Raw genomic sequence first — 16,340 nt, 5'->3', positions numbered from 1 at the left:
AGGAAAGTGATTTCTTAGTTAATACTATCTCCCTGCATGGCAAACGCGTACAGAGAGCAATAGAAATGCCTTTCCTTTAAAACCACAGTCTCCTTTCGCTGGCATAATATAATATTTTACCTAACAGCAAGGGCAGTTGATTTTCATGGAGTTTTCTAGCATTGCTATTCGTATCTGAAATTTCTCGGGTTCTTGTTTGTGTAAGTTAGAACTCGCTCAGATTCTGATTCAAGTTTTAAAAATAGAGTAAACTGAGTGTAAGGTGAATACTTAGAATCGAAAAGAATTTAGAAACATTACTTTTTTTCACCTGACATTTGTCAGTTGATCTACTTTTCTGAAGCTGCTTTGGTCATGACGCACAGGATAGGTATAAGATTATATAAAACTGACAAACGGCAAAAGGAATACATAATGCGGGTGAAACTATTAATAGAAGAGGGAGGGTCACATTGTCTTCATTTGATTTGAATTTAGAGAAAATACTAGTGTTAGCACATTTATGGAATATACTATATAGTTGTTGAGAACCACCAGAAAGCATTTTGAGGTTTGGGGGCTTTGGGGTTTTTTGTTTACTTGGTTTATTGCATGTGTATGAGTGGTTCCTACTTGAAAGACAAGGTTTCAATTGCTGGGAGTGCTTTTGGTTGTAGTGAAAGACTGACTTGCCTGTGGCATAGCATAAAAGTGCTGTGTGCGGAGTTGATCATCACTGCTTGTCACAGTATTTTGTGCTTTATGTGCAAGTACTAAAATACAGATACTCAGATTCAGCTTAACTTCTGATTGAGAGAGAATCCAAGAACTTTTTTTTCCAGGGAACTTTGAGTGTTTCTGTCACTCTGATGGCTTGCGGTTTACGCTTCATAAAACATTTTAGTAATACAGAGTTATCTTGGTTTTTAACAACAACAAAACCCAAATGCACCATGCAGAGATATCCCTCCAACCTTTTTTGAGTTGCATTGCCTTCTGAAAAGCAGTTGCTGTATCCATGTAATTAAAATTGTGTCTTAAATGCCCAGAGCTACTGTCCTAGCTTCCCAGAGTACTGTTCAATTCATAGCACTTAAAGAAGTGGTACAAGAGTGTACTGGGTGAAGTAATTCATTGCTCAGCACAAAAGGATGCTTGTGCTGTAACAGCTCAACAGGGATAATTATCAGGCCCTTAATTACTTCTGTTTAGGGTTTCTGAGGATGGATAGTACGCTAGGCAAAAGCCTAAGTGCCCAAAATTAGGGTACAAATGGTCATTTGTGTTGCATCATTTAATTTAGTAGTTTGACTTTTTAGAGTTGCAGCAGTTTGCAATGAAATCTAAGTTCTGGTTTATGCTTTATTTACATGTGTAGGTACAGATTTAGATGTGCTTAGCTTTTAAAAAGGCTTTGCTTATAGTAGCTAAATTTGTAATTGTTTTCGCTTTCTATAATGGCTGCTATTCAACATTTTACACCCTCAGAGTATTTTTGTTAAGGATTTGCATCTATATATTTATAGAAAAGTTCAATGTCTAGCTCCAGCTCTACTTCCTGTAGCAGTTGTTCTGCTTCACTTGCTGATGAGGAATTCAAAAGCAACAAGCAAATTAGTACTACTTCCTGTAGCAGTTGTTCTGCTTCACATGCTGATTAGGAATTCAAAAGCAACAAGCAAATTAGTGCCTATTATAATATGATGCTAGGTCTATCTCTGATCCGTCTAGCACTACTGACCTCCTTTGGCACCTGGACTTTCACAATTTAATAGACAAAATCCTTCACCTTTATTACAGCATACTTTATTTAGAGCTGTCAGGCACTTTGGAGGGGGTACCGATAGCACCCAAGTGTGGATGCTTACCTCAGCCTTCCGAGTTAGCTGGCATCAATAATATGATGCTAGGTCTATCTCTGATCCGTCTAGCACTACTGACCTCCTTTGGCACCTGGACTTTCACAATTTAATAGACAAAATCCTTCACCTTTATTACAGCATACTTTATTTAGAGCTGTCAGGCACTTTGGAGGGGGTACCGATAGCACCCAAGTGTGGATGCTTACCTCAGCCTTCTGAGTTAGCTGGCATCACTTCAGTCATGTTCAGTCATGTTCAGTGAAGAGAAACTCCGAGAAGGTGATACAGGGTAGGAAAATAGATGATCTCAATGATCCTCTCTTATCCGTCTGTTGAAAGATCGTAGATTTGTATGGCTACAATGCATCCTGAAGTACAGTTGCAAATCCTATCTGTGACAGGGTGAAAGATCGGTGAAATTCAGCTCTTGTAAAACAGCGCTGAGGGGACAGCAGTATTAGTCAAAGTTCGGGTGATGGGGTAGTGCAAGAATGATGAGGTATGTACCACTTTCTGAATAAAGATCTTGGCCGCTGTGAGAAATTGTCAAAAAATAACGAGCCTAGCAGCTCCTCAGAGCTTAGTAGTGAAGGCAGATCTACTCACTTTGAGCAGACGTTTGGGTGCTGTTGACAAAGCTAGACAGCAAGCACCGTTACCTGGAGAATTTTAACTTCTAAATAGCGATTACTGTACTAACAATTGAAAGTGTGAAGATGTAGCAATATAGATGTCCCTTCATCCCTGTAGTGTAACCCAAGCTCTGAATGTCTTTAAGTCCTGATTTTATTTCTTTCTGGATGCAGTGACATTGGAATTGGCCAGTCTCAGGATGACAGCATTGTGGGGCTGAGGCAAACGAAGCATATTCCTCCTGCTTTACCTGTCAGCGGAACCCTGTCATCTAGTAATCCTGATCTGCTGCAGTCTCATCACCGCATCTTAGACTTCAATACTACTCCAGGTAAGGCTCCTTTTTTGTTGTTCTTGGCCTTAGAATTTCCTTTCATTGATCTCTTTTTCTTTTGTTTCCTCCCCCCCCAGAGTCGGAAGGTGCATGTGCGTTTTTATTAACTGTATGCTGTCACCCACAGATTAGCTACATATTAGTGCATCAGGATTTATTATATTTACTCCCATGTACTTTACCCAAATGTATTAGATGTCTGTTTTTCAAGTATGTTGTACAGAGTGCCCCTTACTGATTGAATGCTTATTTTGCTTGGTATTTTATAAATTGCCCTGATAGATCAGTCTTTACAAGACTGCAGTATTTTCAAACAGCACAGTAGATCATTAACTTAGAGTAAAATGAAAGAGCATTGGACTGGGACATGAGACATGCATTTCCAGTCTTTTTCTGAACAGATTTATATAATATTGTGCTACATCTGTAAGGGACAGAGTTTCAAAGTTGCTGTTAGTCACCCTGCCCTACAGCTGTATGCTGAATTCTTTATATACAAAAAATGATTTAAAATCCCATCCTGAAATAGATAAAAAATGAACATATTTAGCAGAGAGGAACGAAGTATGGGGGCGAGTGAGGGAGAAAAAGGCGGAGAATATGAGAAACTTGAGAGCTTTATCTTATGAGAAGGATTTGGCCAGAGCTCCTGGTGGGGTTGGGATTTGGGCTCTTACCTGGCTGTGGGAAAATTTTTAATAGGAAATCTCCTCCGAGTTAAGTATCCAAATCTTTGCTATTAAAATGTAGCTGCTGGAGGAGGATATGGTGATGGTAGCTGTGCAGACACTTGGTTATTTTAGTCTAATCTTCAGAGTATTTCTCAAAAGTAGAACTGAAAATTCAGTGCCCTACTAAGCCTGAGGGATTTCAGACCTTACCTAAAGGCATGGTGCTTAAACATGAGCCTGCATACTGGCCAAGTTGGTGCAGTCATCACGCTTGAAACTGTGATACTGAGCATCGCTTCAACTCAGTTTTTTTAGGGCTAGAGAAGACTTGAAGAAGGTGATGTGTGATTTCTGTCTCAGTGTCTAAGAAAGCTCCTGAGAGAGTGGGAAGATTGGTATTTTTTTTGTATTTTATCTAACGACTAGTGTGCAACACTTTGAAGATATTCTTTATCAATAAAAACCTAACTTTTCATCAGCACTTTATCTATAAATGGCTGAAGATTCCGTTCTTCCAGCCTGCCATTTACCTAGACCAGACGGTTCTAGGTAATTAATGTGCCCCTAATGCAGAGCATGGCGACTGGCTAGCTTCCAGAGCTGTGGGCATCGCTGTCTCACACAGCTCAAATAATCTCCGTTCATTGAGAAGGAAAGCTATTACAGGTCTGAAGATCTTTCAATCGCAGGTGGAATTCAGAGAGGTTTAATAAATGGATAATGTTCTACTCTTTGCCTTTTGCTTTGAGGGAAGGAGATAAATAATGACGTAATGCCATTGCTTCAGCATTGTAGCAGCTTTTCCATTATCTTTATAGAAAATGTATTAAGTAATAAGTTCTTTCTCATTTGAAAAAAAAGCTGTTTTGTTTTTTTCTTTGCTTAAAATTTGCCCAAATGTCTACGCATTGAATATTTTTAAGGTGATTCGCAGGTATAATTTTTCTCTGTGTGGGAAGGAGGGGAAAGGGGGACTGAAATAAATAACATACACTTAAGGGCTTTAGGGATGGTTGCATTGTAGATAGAGTTGAATTATACTTCTGTGTTCTTTAAGACTTGGAAAAAATTAAAGCCTGCAATCTTAATTTCTTTTATTACCTCGGACTAAATTAAAGATGGAGATGGAGGCAGCTTGCAAGAAATTGAATGCACTGGAGAAGAAAGAGAAGAGTGGTAGAACAGCCATCCTTTGAGGCTTTGGGGAATATCCCTCAGGACAGAAAATAAAACAACTTACTGTTTTGGAAGGGTAGTCTTCGAGGCGAAAATGAGAACAGCTTGAAATCTGCAAGGAGTCATTATAGTTTCTGTTTTGCTCAGGCTTTTTCAAATATACTTTTTAAGGTTTATTTTTAAATGATCAAATAGTCAATAGCACTTTGATTTCTTTTCTCTTGTGCTGTCTTTGCTCTTTGATTGGAAGTCAAAATAATACAGTAATGATGAGCTGCCAGTCACTGGTACTTTGGTGGGTTTTTTCCCCACACCAGCTTTCTAAGGGACTGGATTCCTACCATATAGCATTGCATTCTTCAGCCTGCCGCCCCAGTTTCCTTTTTTGAAAAGGAGTAAAAGGAGGGTGATTACAATTCTCTTCAAGTGCTGTTTTGTTTAAAAATTACTGTGCTGAACTACTTGCTATCATTGCTATAGCTGTAATCATTTCAATTCCTGGCAGACTTCTCTGTATTCTGTGTAGTGCTTTTGCTACCGGCTCTGATAGGTATGCAGCCTGAGAAAATGGATGGTAAAATACAGAGCAAAAATGATACTTTTCTATTCGCTGTGCTCTCCATTTCTTCATATTGACTTCAGTGTTCCAGCAGAACAGGTTATTTTCTCCTTGCACAAAACACTTGTTTCTTGGGAACGTTAAGCGAGTTCCCCCCCATGGTATTGTTTACAGGAGCTTCCCATCTTCATAGCATTTCTTTGAGTGGCGAGTATTTCTGTAACAGCAAGAGGCAACGAGATCTAGAGGGCAGTCTGGTTTTTAATAACGTCTCTGAAAAGCTGCGTCTTTGGCATCTGCCTTCCTCAAGACATCAAAAACATGTGGAAATTATTTCAGGCACTGCTCTGTATCCCTCTTCAATAATTACTGAAGGAAGACGGGTCAATATAGAGTTGGAGATAAAAGGCAAATTTGGCTTGCTAGTTGTAAGGTATTTGTACATTTGACTCAAGTAGTTAGAAAAGGCTCAAAACTGTACTGATACCTGTTATGTGTAACTCATGATGTAATTGTTTCGGTATTAGTGCTTCTCAAGCTGCAAAAACACTACTATGAGCTTAAAAGTTACAGGCTTAGTTGCATGAAGTTTGTAAACTAATATATTTAAGCCTAAACAGCCTTTGTGGCATGTAAATCAACTCATATCGGAGAGATCTGTCTTAATGCTTTCCAAATGATCATTTTGGAGACACGCAGCCGCAGTGGGAAGATGTTAACTTTTGTTCTCTTCTCACAAGATTTCTGTTGCTGAATAGATCTCTCTGTAGTAACTTGAATACGTTATGCACATTCCAGTCTTGTCAAGAAAGATTGTGGTTGTATCAAAGTGAATGTTTTCATCTGGCAACTGTTTTTTCAGTATTTTTTTTAATGATGATCATTTTTAGGCTGTAGATTCAGAAGGCTTTCTATTATTATCTATTTTCTTGATAGTATGATCTTTATGAGCAAAAAAAAAAAAATTTTTTTAAAAAAAACATGTTCATTAGAGAAAGAATAATGACCAGATGTCATGCCACACAAAACTAGAAAAGGTTATTTGTAACACAGGGAAGAAATTAAATTAATTGAAAGTACTTATCAGTTAAAAATACCTTATGTTAAAAAATCCAGTGGTGAATAGCTGTATAATTTTAGCTTTTTTTTTCCCCCCCTTTTTGTAATACAATGATAACAATCAAACTTCAGTTGATTAATGGATCTAGGATTCAATACATTAATGGAAATATGGAAATATATATGGATTTGGTATTTCCATATAGCTTAAGGAAATAACCAAATCTAACATTTGGAGTTAGGCTGCTAATTTTCCAGATTTCCTAGAAACCATCCGCCTTGTAGGTATTCACTGTAAATTTTCTGCCATCATTCACTTGAAACAGTAATATATTTAGAACTCAAATGTTCGTGAAGTTTTTTCTATCTCTGTTCTTAATTACTAAAATATTGGCACAGAGAAGTAAAGAGCAAGTTTTCAGTCTGTTACTTGCACATTTATTATTATGACTTAAATGTATCAAGGATAGAGTACTGTGATAATTAAGTACTTGGATCCATTAGTACTACTGCAGTTTATTTGTGTATACATGCATGCTGGCCGTTATATATACATCTTTCTAGCCACTTGTATGTACATGTCTTCCCTTTGTGTGTGACACTGTGGTTGAGTGTCAGACTTAGGTACATGAGTCTATTTTCTTAAAAACATCCTCAGGAAGATTAACACTCCTATCATCTAATATACTTAAACTTTTTATATGTCAGTGTATAGGGTATTGTTGTTGAGCGTCCTTGATTTTTCCCAGACTTAAATGGAATTTACCAGGACTCAATGCCTGTGAAAATCAAACTGCTCATTAGTTTGTCTGACCAAACTTCGGAAGTGTTACCACGTTTTTGTGGCTTACCTCATCGGTAGCCTAACTAACTTCTTTCCCTGGTTGTTAATAGAACTAGTCTCTGGTTTTTTGTTGTGGTTTTTTTTTTTAATTAAACAACCAAACAAAACAAAAAACCTCAGCTTTTTTCTAAGGAGAGAAGTGAAACAATGATACTGAAGTAAAAACTGATAGCACTGGTAATTAGCCTCAGTGTAACTGATATTGTTGCTTGTTCTTACACCGTTAAATTTTTCTTTTTTTCTTTACTAAATTGTATACCTGACATGTAATATTTATTTTTTTTTTCCCAGACTTACCAGATCAAGTTCTGAGGGTTTTCAAGGCAGATCAACAAAGTCGTTACATCATGATCAGTAAGGACACAACAGCAAAAGAAGTGGTCATCCAGGCTATCAGGGAATTTGCTCTCACTGCAACCCCTGATGCGTATTCACTGTGTGAAGTCTCTGTCACACCTGAGGGTGTAATCAAGCAAAGGAGGCTTCCTGATCAGTTATCCAAGCTTGCTGACAGGATACAGCTGAGTGGCAGGTGAGGTTGGAGACTCTGAGCTAAAGCTGAGGATGCCAGTTCATTACTGTAACTTTCACTAGCATTTGAGTATAGTGTATCTAGTGTCTTTTTGAATTTTGTTTTTACAGGTATTACCTGAAGAACAACATGGAAACAGAAACTCTTTGTTCAGATGAAGATGCTCAAGAGTTACTAAGGGAAAGTCAAATTTCCCTACTACAGCTCAGTACTGTTGAGGTGGCTACCCAACTCTCCATGAGAAACTTTGAGCTATTCCGTAATATCGAACCCACGGAATACATAGATGACTTGTTTAAACTCAAATCAAAAACAGGTTGCACTAATCTAAAAAAGTTTGAAGAGGTGATAAATCAAGAAACATTCTGGGTGGCTTCTGAGATTCTAAGAGAAACCAACCAGCTGAAAAGGATGAAGATCATTAAGCATTTCATTAAGATAGCACTACACTGCAGAGAATGCAAGAACTTCAACTCGATGTTTGCCATCATTAGGTACTGCCCCTTAATAGTTTTACTTCTAAGTAAAAAGGAAAGTCTTACGTCAGTCTAAAAAAAAATGCATTTAACAGAGTAAGCCAATTAATACTGCTTAAATCAACACTTGGCAATCCAATAAGGAGGGCATTTTCCAGTAATCTGAACTTGACATTGAAATGTTTGCCGAAATATTATTTGGAATGCTACTGTTACGTACTTATTGCTCAAGATAGTGAAGCAAGAGCCATTGGTGAACATGGCACTAGAGAAACTATTGCACTTATTTAAAAACAGAGACCAAAAGAAACAGCAGTTATATGAAGAAAAATTATAATGTTGTCATAAACGAATGGGTTAATTTCCCAAATGGAGCTCATCATTTTATACATAGTTCCCAGTATCTTGAATTCATTAAGCCATGAGATGTTGCCTTTGTTTTTCTTTGTATCAGCAGTTTCTTGGATGGAACTCTGATAATAGTCAATAGCAGGCTAGGATGCCATATGATAAACTGTAAATAATAAGAACTAAAAAAGTGCTGAAAATCTCAGACAGAAAACCTTTCTTAGTTTTGGAATGAAAAGGAGGAGAGGAACCTCTGTGTTTGTTTATATGCTTTTTTTTTTTTTTAAAATGTTCACAGTTCCTGTAGAGCCTCTCAAGTTAGGCAGAAAGAACCTAACTAAAAAAAAAAAATAATCCCAAAACATTGTCTCTTATGAAAAAGCCCGTGTCACATTTGATCAACAGATTGTGACACTTTTTCTGAAGATCACCGGTTTTGAATGCCATTCAATCAAACGTGGCAAGTTCCAAAGTCAAGGATCCATGCTGATAATCAGTCAGCGTCTCTGAGACATAAAAATCTCAAGATCTAGCTCAGCTATTTCAGCTGATCTCAGTGAGAAATAAAAGCAGCCTGCTAGCAGAAACTTGAGTAAAGGAAAGATTCTAGATACCAAACCTGCCCGTAGGTAGAAATGAATAGCAAGACAGGCAATGCCATTAAGGGGGAAAAAAAAACCCACTAGTTTTTGTACCAGCTACAGCTTCAGAATAATCTCAAATATACAGAGTCTGTTATATCAATTTGATCGAAACACAATAAAGTCAGATGGATTATTGCAGCAAGAAGGTGGGTGGTTGTGCTGTCACCACCTAAACATTATGTAGGTAGAAGATGGTTTTTCCTCCAGTCCGCTAATGTGGAAATAGGTGGTGATCCTGAGGTACTCCTAGATTATGATATTGTTACCAGATTCAGACACTATTCCAAAGTAATAAGTACATACAGTCTATAAGGTTTAGTTACTCATCCAAATGTACCTTTTATCTCTTTATCATTACATCATGCAGATATCTCCATTTTTTTTATAGCTTTTATAAAAATTATCTTAATTGTTCTGTAATACAGGCTGGCGAAAGGAAGTTTTCGCTTTCTGTTACTTTATTGACATTGTTGTGCTATGCTGGCTATATGGTATTTCTCCCATACAAAATTTAACGTGGTCTTTTCTAGGATTTTTTGTTTCTTTCTATTGTTCTTGAACTTTTTTTGTACTTTTTTTTTTGTTTCTTTCTTTCAAGTGGCCTGAATTTGGCACCAGTTGCAAGGCTCCGAACTACTTGGGAAAAGCTTCCAAGCAAGTATGAAAAACTGTTTCAAGATCTACAAGACTTGTTTGATCCATCTAGGAATATGGCAAAATATCGTAATGTCCTTAACAGCCAAAATCTACAACCCCCCATTATCCCCCTGTTTCCTGTTATCAAAAAAGACCTTACATTTCTTCATGAAGGTAAAAGCAGAAGTACGTTGTCTTTTACCAGCCAAGGAAAACTAACTTTGCTACCTGATGACTGATGTTGTTAATTGTTGATTGTAGGAAATGATTCAAAAGTGGAGGGCTTGGTCAATTTTGAGAAGCTGAGAATGATCGCGAAGGAGATACGCCATGTTGGTCGCATGGCGTCCGTCAACATGGATCCTGCTTTAATGTTTAGAACACGGTAAGCGTGTTGTATTAGGCAGAGGTTTTCCCGGCTGAGAGAAGGCTAGGTGTCAGCAAGAGGTGCTTTTCAAATGCCCCTTGTTGTGTTGGAGCAGTATAGGTTTTTTATTTGTTGTTAACAATTTACCAAAATTATGCCGTGGTCTAAAACTGGAGATATCATTGCATTTTGTGCTTATCAATATATATTAAAATGTTTTATATTATTCCTTAGCTGCCAGTTACTGCGTAAAAATGAGATTCCATCATTGGGAGGGAGGGGGAGATACTGTCTTGAACACGTATGTCTTAATCCATTTGAAACGTTGATGTGTGCCAGCCTTATTGTTTTGATTTAGTAGAAATGGGAATGTATCCGAAACACTGTCAGTGAGTAGCGTTAGAAAACATGGAGTGAGTGCTCTCTGGCTTCATGTTAGACCAGCTTATTGCATACTCTTTTTCTTAATTTGAGCTAGAAGAGTTTGTAATATCTGACTGTATGCCCAAGTCAAAGCTCTTTTTAATGTTTGTGGGCTTCCAGAACTGCTTGTCCTGAGGTCTGGTCTTTTTCTTTCTGAGCTTGTGATCTTTCTCTGTCTCTTCTTAAACCCATGCTTTACTCTTCCTGACTCTCACTTGCAGGAAGAAGAAGTGGAGGAGTTTGGGGTAAGTGGTTGGAGACAACACACATGGACATTCGTTCTTCCCTTACCATTTGCATTGTTTCCTACTTGCTATCTTTAATTTTCTGGTGCTTTGACTTTTTTTTTCTTTTGTTAACCCTTTTTTACTGACAATACATTTTAACCCAGGAGCACTTTTGCTTTTGAGGTTAAAACACAAAAGTTGTAAATTATTTATAAGTGGTTGTAGACAGGAGTGGGATGTTCTTCTTCCCCACCTCCAATTTAAATTGCCGAAGGAAGTAAAAGAGAAATTATGAAAGGTTGCAACAGCTAAAGTAGCTGTTAACTTTCTTATGCCTTATAAGCAATTGTCACAATCAAATACAAAAGTTAAATCTTACAGTATCTGCTAAACTAACTTATTTTCATATTACAATTCAGCTATCATTTTTACTCTTAACAATTCAGGAACAATGCATAGCTTTCATATAGACGTACATACATTAAAATGTGCATGACATTTATTTTATCATGAACTAGCTGACCATTTTGTTTAACAAAAAGCTGTCTTCAACCTAGCAAGTTACAAGGAAGTTCTTTCTGTAAAGCTGAGCTGTACATTTTATATACGGTCTGATTTTATAAGTATTTAGAGAGCTTTCGAAATGCCTTCTGTATATGTATTTGAATTTGAACCTCAGCTGTAGTCTTCTGTCGGCATTGCCTTACTGCATGAGCTTTTCCTAATGCCCTCATCTTCTCAGTAGCTGGCTTATGTGAGAGAGCTAGCTTGAATGCTTCTCTAGATGTGTGAAGTGATACTGCCTAGTTGGAGCAGAGTAGGTTAAAATATTTGTGTAATTAAAATAGTGCCTGTAACCAAGTAAAGATTTCCTGACCCTCATCTTTCTATCTATTATAGCTGTTTGACTTGCTGGAATGAGGCATGTAAGCTTTGACCGTAGACTGACATTCATGCAATCTTTTGCATGTTTCGTGTTTATCAAGTGATACCATGTTGGACTAAGTCAGACTTTTCCCCTCTTTCCTCCCACTCCTGCCTCCCCTTCGCTCCAGGTCGCTCAGCCAGGGCAGTGCGAACGCAGCCGTTCTGGATGTCGCACAAACAGGGGGTCATAAAAAGCGGGTCCGTCGCAGCTCCTTCCTTAATGCTAAAAAACTGTATGAAGATGCTCAGATGGCACGGAAAGTAAAGCAGTATCTCTCAAACTTGGATCTGGAGATGGATGAAGAGAGCCTCCAGACACTGTCTCTGCAGTGTGAGCCAGCCACCAACACATGTGAGCATTGTCACTTGTTAGGGGTATCAAGGAAACTGTTAAATATACCTCTGTTTCTTCTCCAGGGAAGTAATTTGGAACAGTAACTAGAAAATAAGGTGGAAAATGATGTGTCTAGTCATTTCCAAGTACTGAACATCTATGAATCTTAAGGAAATCATCTTGCAGATTAACAATATAGAGATATAGCATTTATATAGGAGATATAGGCATATATGATGTCATGCTGAAGTGCACAAGGGTTCTTTTGATTTGTCTGTACAAAGGGTATGGAAGAGGCAGAAGTTTCTCTATAGTTCTGATGTACTCAGACTATTGGTGTGAACAGGGTTGGTCATCTTGGCCTTCAGAGGGAAAAGGAGTGTTTCAGAGACACCTGGAAGGCTGTACATGGCTGCAGGAGAGGGGGACCTTATGCTGGATATAGTTTCATTTTGATCTGAGGGAATGCTGTATCTTACACCCATCCCTTCCTTCAGAGTAGCAAAAAATAGTAGTTATATATCTATTCTAAACCAGTTGTACGATAGCCCAGTATAACTTCTGGTTATGTTTTTGATAACTATAACGATAGTAAGTTAGGAGAATTTTATGTTGAGAGAGGAAGTAAATGTTCTTTCATAATGTAGCTATTTTAAACGGCGTTAAATCTCCCCCTCTTTTCATCTTTTCTCTCTGAAGGTACCCTACTGCATTAACTGTACAAGTATTTGAGCACCTTTTAATTATTAATCAGAGGGCTTTGCACTGCTCAGATTAAAACTCCCATGATATTTTTAGCTGGTAGTCATTCTGTGCTTTCTCCCATTTTTTGCAAAGTGCCGAAGAATACAGGAGACAAGCGATCTGGAAAATCTGAAACGTCACCGGTGGCTCCCCGGGCAGGCATCCAACAGAAAGTGCAGCAGCAGCAGCAGCATAAAGTAAACCAAGCATTGCAGGTCCCGGCCGTATCTCTTTATCCTTCTCGCAAGAAAGTGCCAGTCAAAGACCTCCCACCATTCGGTAAGTGGAACAATGAAGCATTCGGTTTAATGCTCTGAAGTTTCTTTGCTTATGTCAGGGAGACGTGTTTTTAATCAAATAAGATTTAGACATTTATTTCTGGTAGTATTAGATGCAGGTTATGCTATTTCAAGCAACTGTGTATGCATAATTATCTTCTCTAGAAATGGAAAGAAAGAAATCTAGGAAAGCATCCTGTCAATTTAATCAATGTAAGTATTTACCTGTTAATAGGAGCTGGAAAATCTTTCTGACTATCTGCCCTGGGATCTTGGCTTAACTTTTCCAAAGGGATTAGTGACCCATCTGAGATGCCTCAGAAGTTTTGGTGTTTTTTCAAAAGTTGAACATTTAATATGAAATTCAGGCCTGCTCAAACTGGTAGTCCTGTTAGAAAGGTAGGCCTGGAGTTTCACATTGAGAATTGTCGCTTTGGCTGCTTCTCCCTAGTGCGCTTTTTATTGTTGTTAGTCAGTTGTTGCTGCCTGTATGTCACTTGGAAAGATGCCGGATTATACGAATTTCTTCTAGTCTGTTTTCCAAATCTGTGTCACATTATGTGTACATAACAGATATGCATTATTAGAGAACTTCTTACCTATCACTTAAAGTATGGTAATATTCCTAGTATGTACTTGTAGCATAACTGACCCTTCCTATTGCATGATGGTAATTTCCCAAGAGTTTAATTCTGATTTCACCTTTTACTAGTTTTACTTGTGTACTGCTTAGGCTACTAGCAAAACATTAGAAGCAGCAAAATGAGCAAGAAACAATTCAATATTCATCTAGATCTTGTTGATTTTTACCATTAAATTTTAATCTTAAAAGGACTTTGAAGCGCCATAGACTGCATTTTTGCTCATGGTGGGAAAGCTTCTGAGAACTGACTAGGTTATGTTGATGAAGCAGCTGTAAATTATTGATAGCAGCATTGTGATCCAACAGATCAAAGGTAAATTCTGTAGAATGCTTGAAAATAACCTCTACCACAAACATGGGCAAAACTGTCAGAGAAGCTCAGTTTTCACTTTTAAGACTGTCCCAGGGTGGATTTTTGAGGGGAGGGGAAGAGCAAGATGGCTAAATGTTGCCTGACAAAAGCAGTTCTTGATGCCCTAGATCTTTACATCATATATCATCTTCAGGATGTTTTTACTATCTAGTTTCCCAAAATAAGCTGATGCAGAGACAGTTCTCAAAAACGAAAGGGAGAAAGGCAGCTGCAGGATGGCCTTGTTTTATATGCCTGATCTTATTAATCTCCTTTCCAGCTTTCTTTGACCTTCTAGGCTACTCTGAACAGAAAAGAAATAGGAGAACAGTTTCAATTCTTACTATATAAACCTTCAGTAACCAGTGAGAGTTGTGTATGTTTGTATTCAACAGAACTTTTAGTTCAGGTTTCACAGTAACCATTACTATGCATATCCTTGGTTTATGTATTCTACAAGCAGTGTTCTGCAACACCAAATCTGCATTGTGTTTTCTGTGACAAAGTATTTATTTGAGGTGGCTAGAATGAAAGACCGGCTGTGCAGAAATAAAGCGCTGTTTTTCTAACAAGAGTAGGTTTAAATGTTTGGCTTCTTTTAAACTGGAGTCAGAAACTCACAAATATACAGGGGAAAAAAAAGGATTTTTTTTCCCTGTATGGTGTCTGCTCTATAAATGCATTGTGAAACAGGAAGATGTGTTTATACTGGTCTTTACATCTGCCTACGTTAATTCTTATTTAAAGGCATTAACTCCCCACAAGCTTTAAAGAAAATTCTTTCATTATCTGAAGAAGGAAGTTTGGATCGTCACAAGAAACAATCTGAAGACACAGTCTCCAGTGCATCTTCACAGCTATCTTCTCCTCCCACTTCACCACAGAGCTCTCCAAGGAAAGGTATTAGACGTGCAATATTTCTCATCCTGTTTCCTGAAGCTCATAGGCTTTGGGAACTTTCAAGAGAGAACTTGGACACTTGGGATAAACTACTGCTGCTCCTATTTTTGTCACATATGGTCAGCAAGAGGGCAGGAACTGTAGTGCGGAGTGGGATACGTGAAAGGATACCTGGGAAACTGATTTTGGGGGTACCTGCAGTCCCTCTGGTTAGCAAAAGCTGGGAATGAGAGCCTGGTCTGATACAGGATTTGATGCAGTAGGTCACTCTCACCGCAGCTGCTGCTGACAAAAATAGTCCCAACATCAACGTTTCCTGCCCGTGGAAGGAGGACGTGCAGATTGAAAATCGAAATCTCTGTACAGCATTGAGCACACTAGCCTGTTCGAGGAATTATTTGCTGTGTCATGCATCTGGATGGGATGTGACCTATGCATGACAGGCAGGCCTAAGATATTTGGGATTCAAATCACAAATACACAACATTTTACTTGCAGCCTGATTATTCAAACAATGCATATGAATATTTGAGAAAATGTATTACACATTGGAGCTTTCTTGAGTGAGTTCTTTTTAAGTGACTTCATGGACTTATTTTTTTTTTTTAAGTGACTGTAGAACTTTAAAGGTGATTTTTTTTTTTTTTTTAAAGCCTGTTTGTGTTTTCATTGTGCTTGTTCTGGTTACGGACTGACAACACAGAGAATGGAGGTATTTTCTGTTTAAACAAAAAAAAAAAGTCCCCTTGGAAGTATGATAGCCTAGTTGTATGGCAGATAACTTCTAAGCTAATCTCTTTTCGGAATGTCGTAGCAGTTTGGTTTAACAGTTACATAATATAACGTTATGGTAAAATACATATATTGGGATTGAGTCCCCATAATAAAGTTCAGAACGCTAAAGAGGCGAGTGTGTTGGAGACTTCCCTGTAGCAATACCTTTCCCTAAACTGTACAAGGATGGTAAGGATTTGAAACTTATGTGAGTATCACTTTTTGTATTTTCTTATCAAATGGGTAGCTAAGCCTTTTTCTTAATGTGGTAGGCAGCAGTGCCGATCACTTGAGGCCTTTTGGCTCCAGACTAATGGACCCAACCGGTTCCTCCTCTCCTTTTGAAAGCAAAAACAGTAACAAGAATAAGAACTCACCAAGGGTTTTTGGGATAGGTGCGGCTTATGGAAACAAAATGGGAAAAATAAGTCCAGTCGTATAAGCAGGGTTCTGAAAAGGGGAGAGATGAATATGGAAAGAAAGTACAAATGCCTATCGAAAATCTCCATTGAAGTGGTATTTACTCAGGTCAGATGGAGGAGGATGTTATGTAGAGAAGACTTAGATTATCACAGCAAATCCTTCTAAGCTATCATTGTGATTTCTCCCAAATATTAC

The 16,340-nt window shown here is 38.0% G+C and overlaps 1 protein-coding gene across 1 annotated transcript in view; it reads left to right on the top strand.

The window, feature by feature from the left end:
• The window catches only part of RAPGEF2 (Rap guanine nucleotide exchange factor (GEF) 2), a 48,226-nt gene that overhangs the window by 22,202 nt on the left and 9,684 nt on the right, over positions 1 to 16,340 (top strand). Inside the window, exons 11-19 of the mRNA XM_009708891.1 lie at positions 2,648 to 2,805; positions 7,409 to 7,649; positions 7,760 to 8,143; positions 9,716 to 9,927; positions 10,015 to 10,138; positions 10,765 to 10,788; positions 11,826 to 12,049; positions 12,869 to 13,054; positions 14,796 to 14,948. Of these exons, the coding sequence (XP_009707193.1) occupies positions 2,648 to 2,805; positions 7,409 to 7,649; positions 7,760 to 8,143; positions 9,716 to 9,927; positions 10,015 to 10,138; positions 10,765 to 10,788; positions 11,826 to 12,049; positions 12,869 to 13,054; positions 14,796 to 14,948 (1,706 nt within the window). The remainder of the gene's footprint in view (positions 1 to 2,647; positions 2,806 to 7,408; positions 7,650 to 7,759; positions 8,144 to 9,715; positions 9,928 to 10,014; positions 10,139 to 10,764; positions 10,789 to 11,825; positions 12,050 to 12,868; positions 13,055 to 14,795; positions 14,949 to 16,340) is intronic.

This window comes from Cariama cristata, unplaced genomic scaffold (assembly GCF_000690535.1).
Source record: "Cariama cristata isolate BGI_N322 unplaced genomic scaffold, ASM69053v1 scaffold6631, whole genome shotgun sequence".
Lineage (NCBI taxonomy): Eukaryota > Metazoa > Chordata > Aves > Cariamiformes > Cariamidae > Cariama > Cariama cristata.
This window is presented reverse-complemented; position numbering and strand designations above follow the sequence as displayed.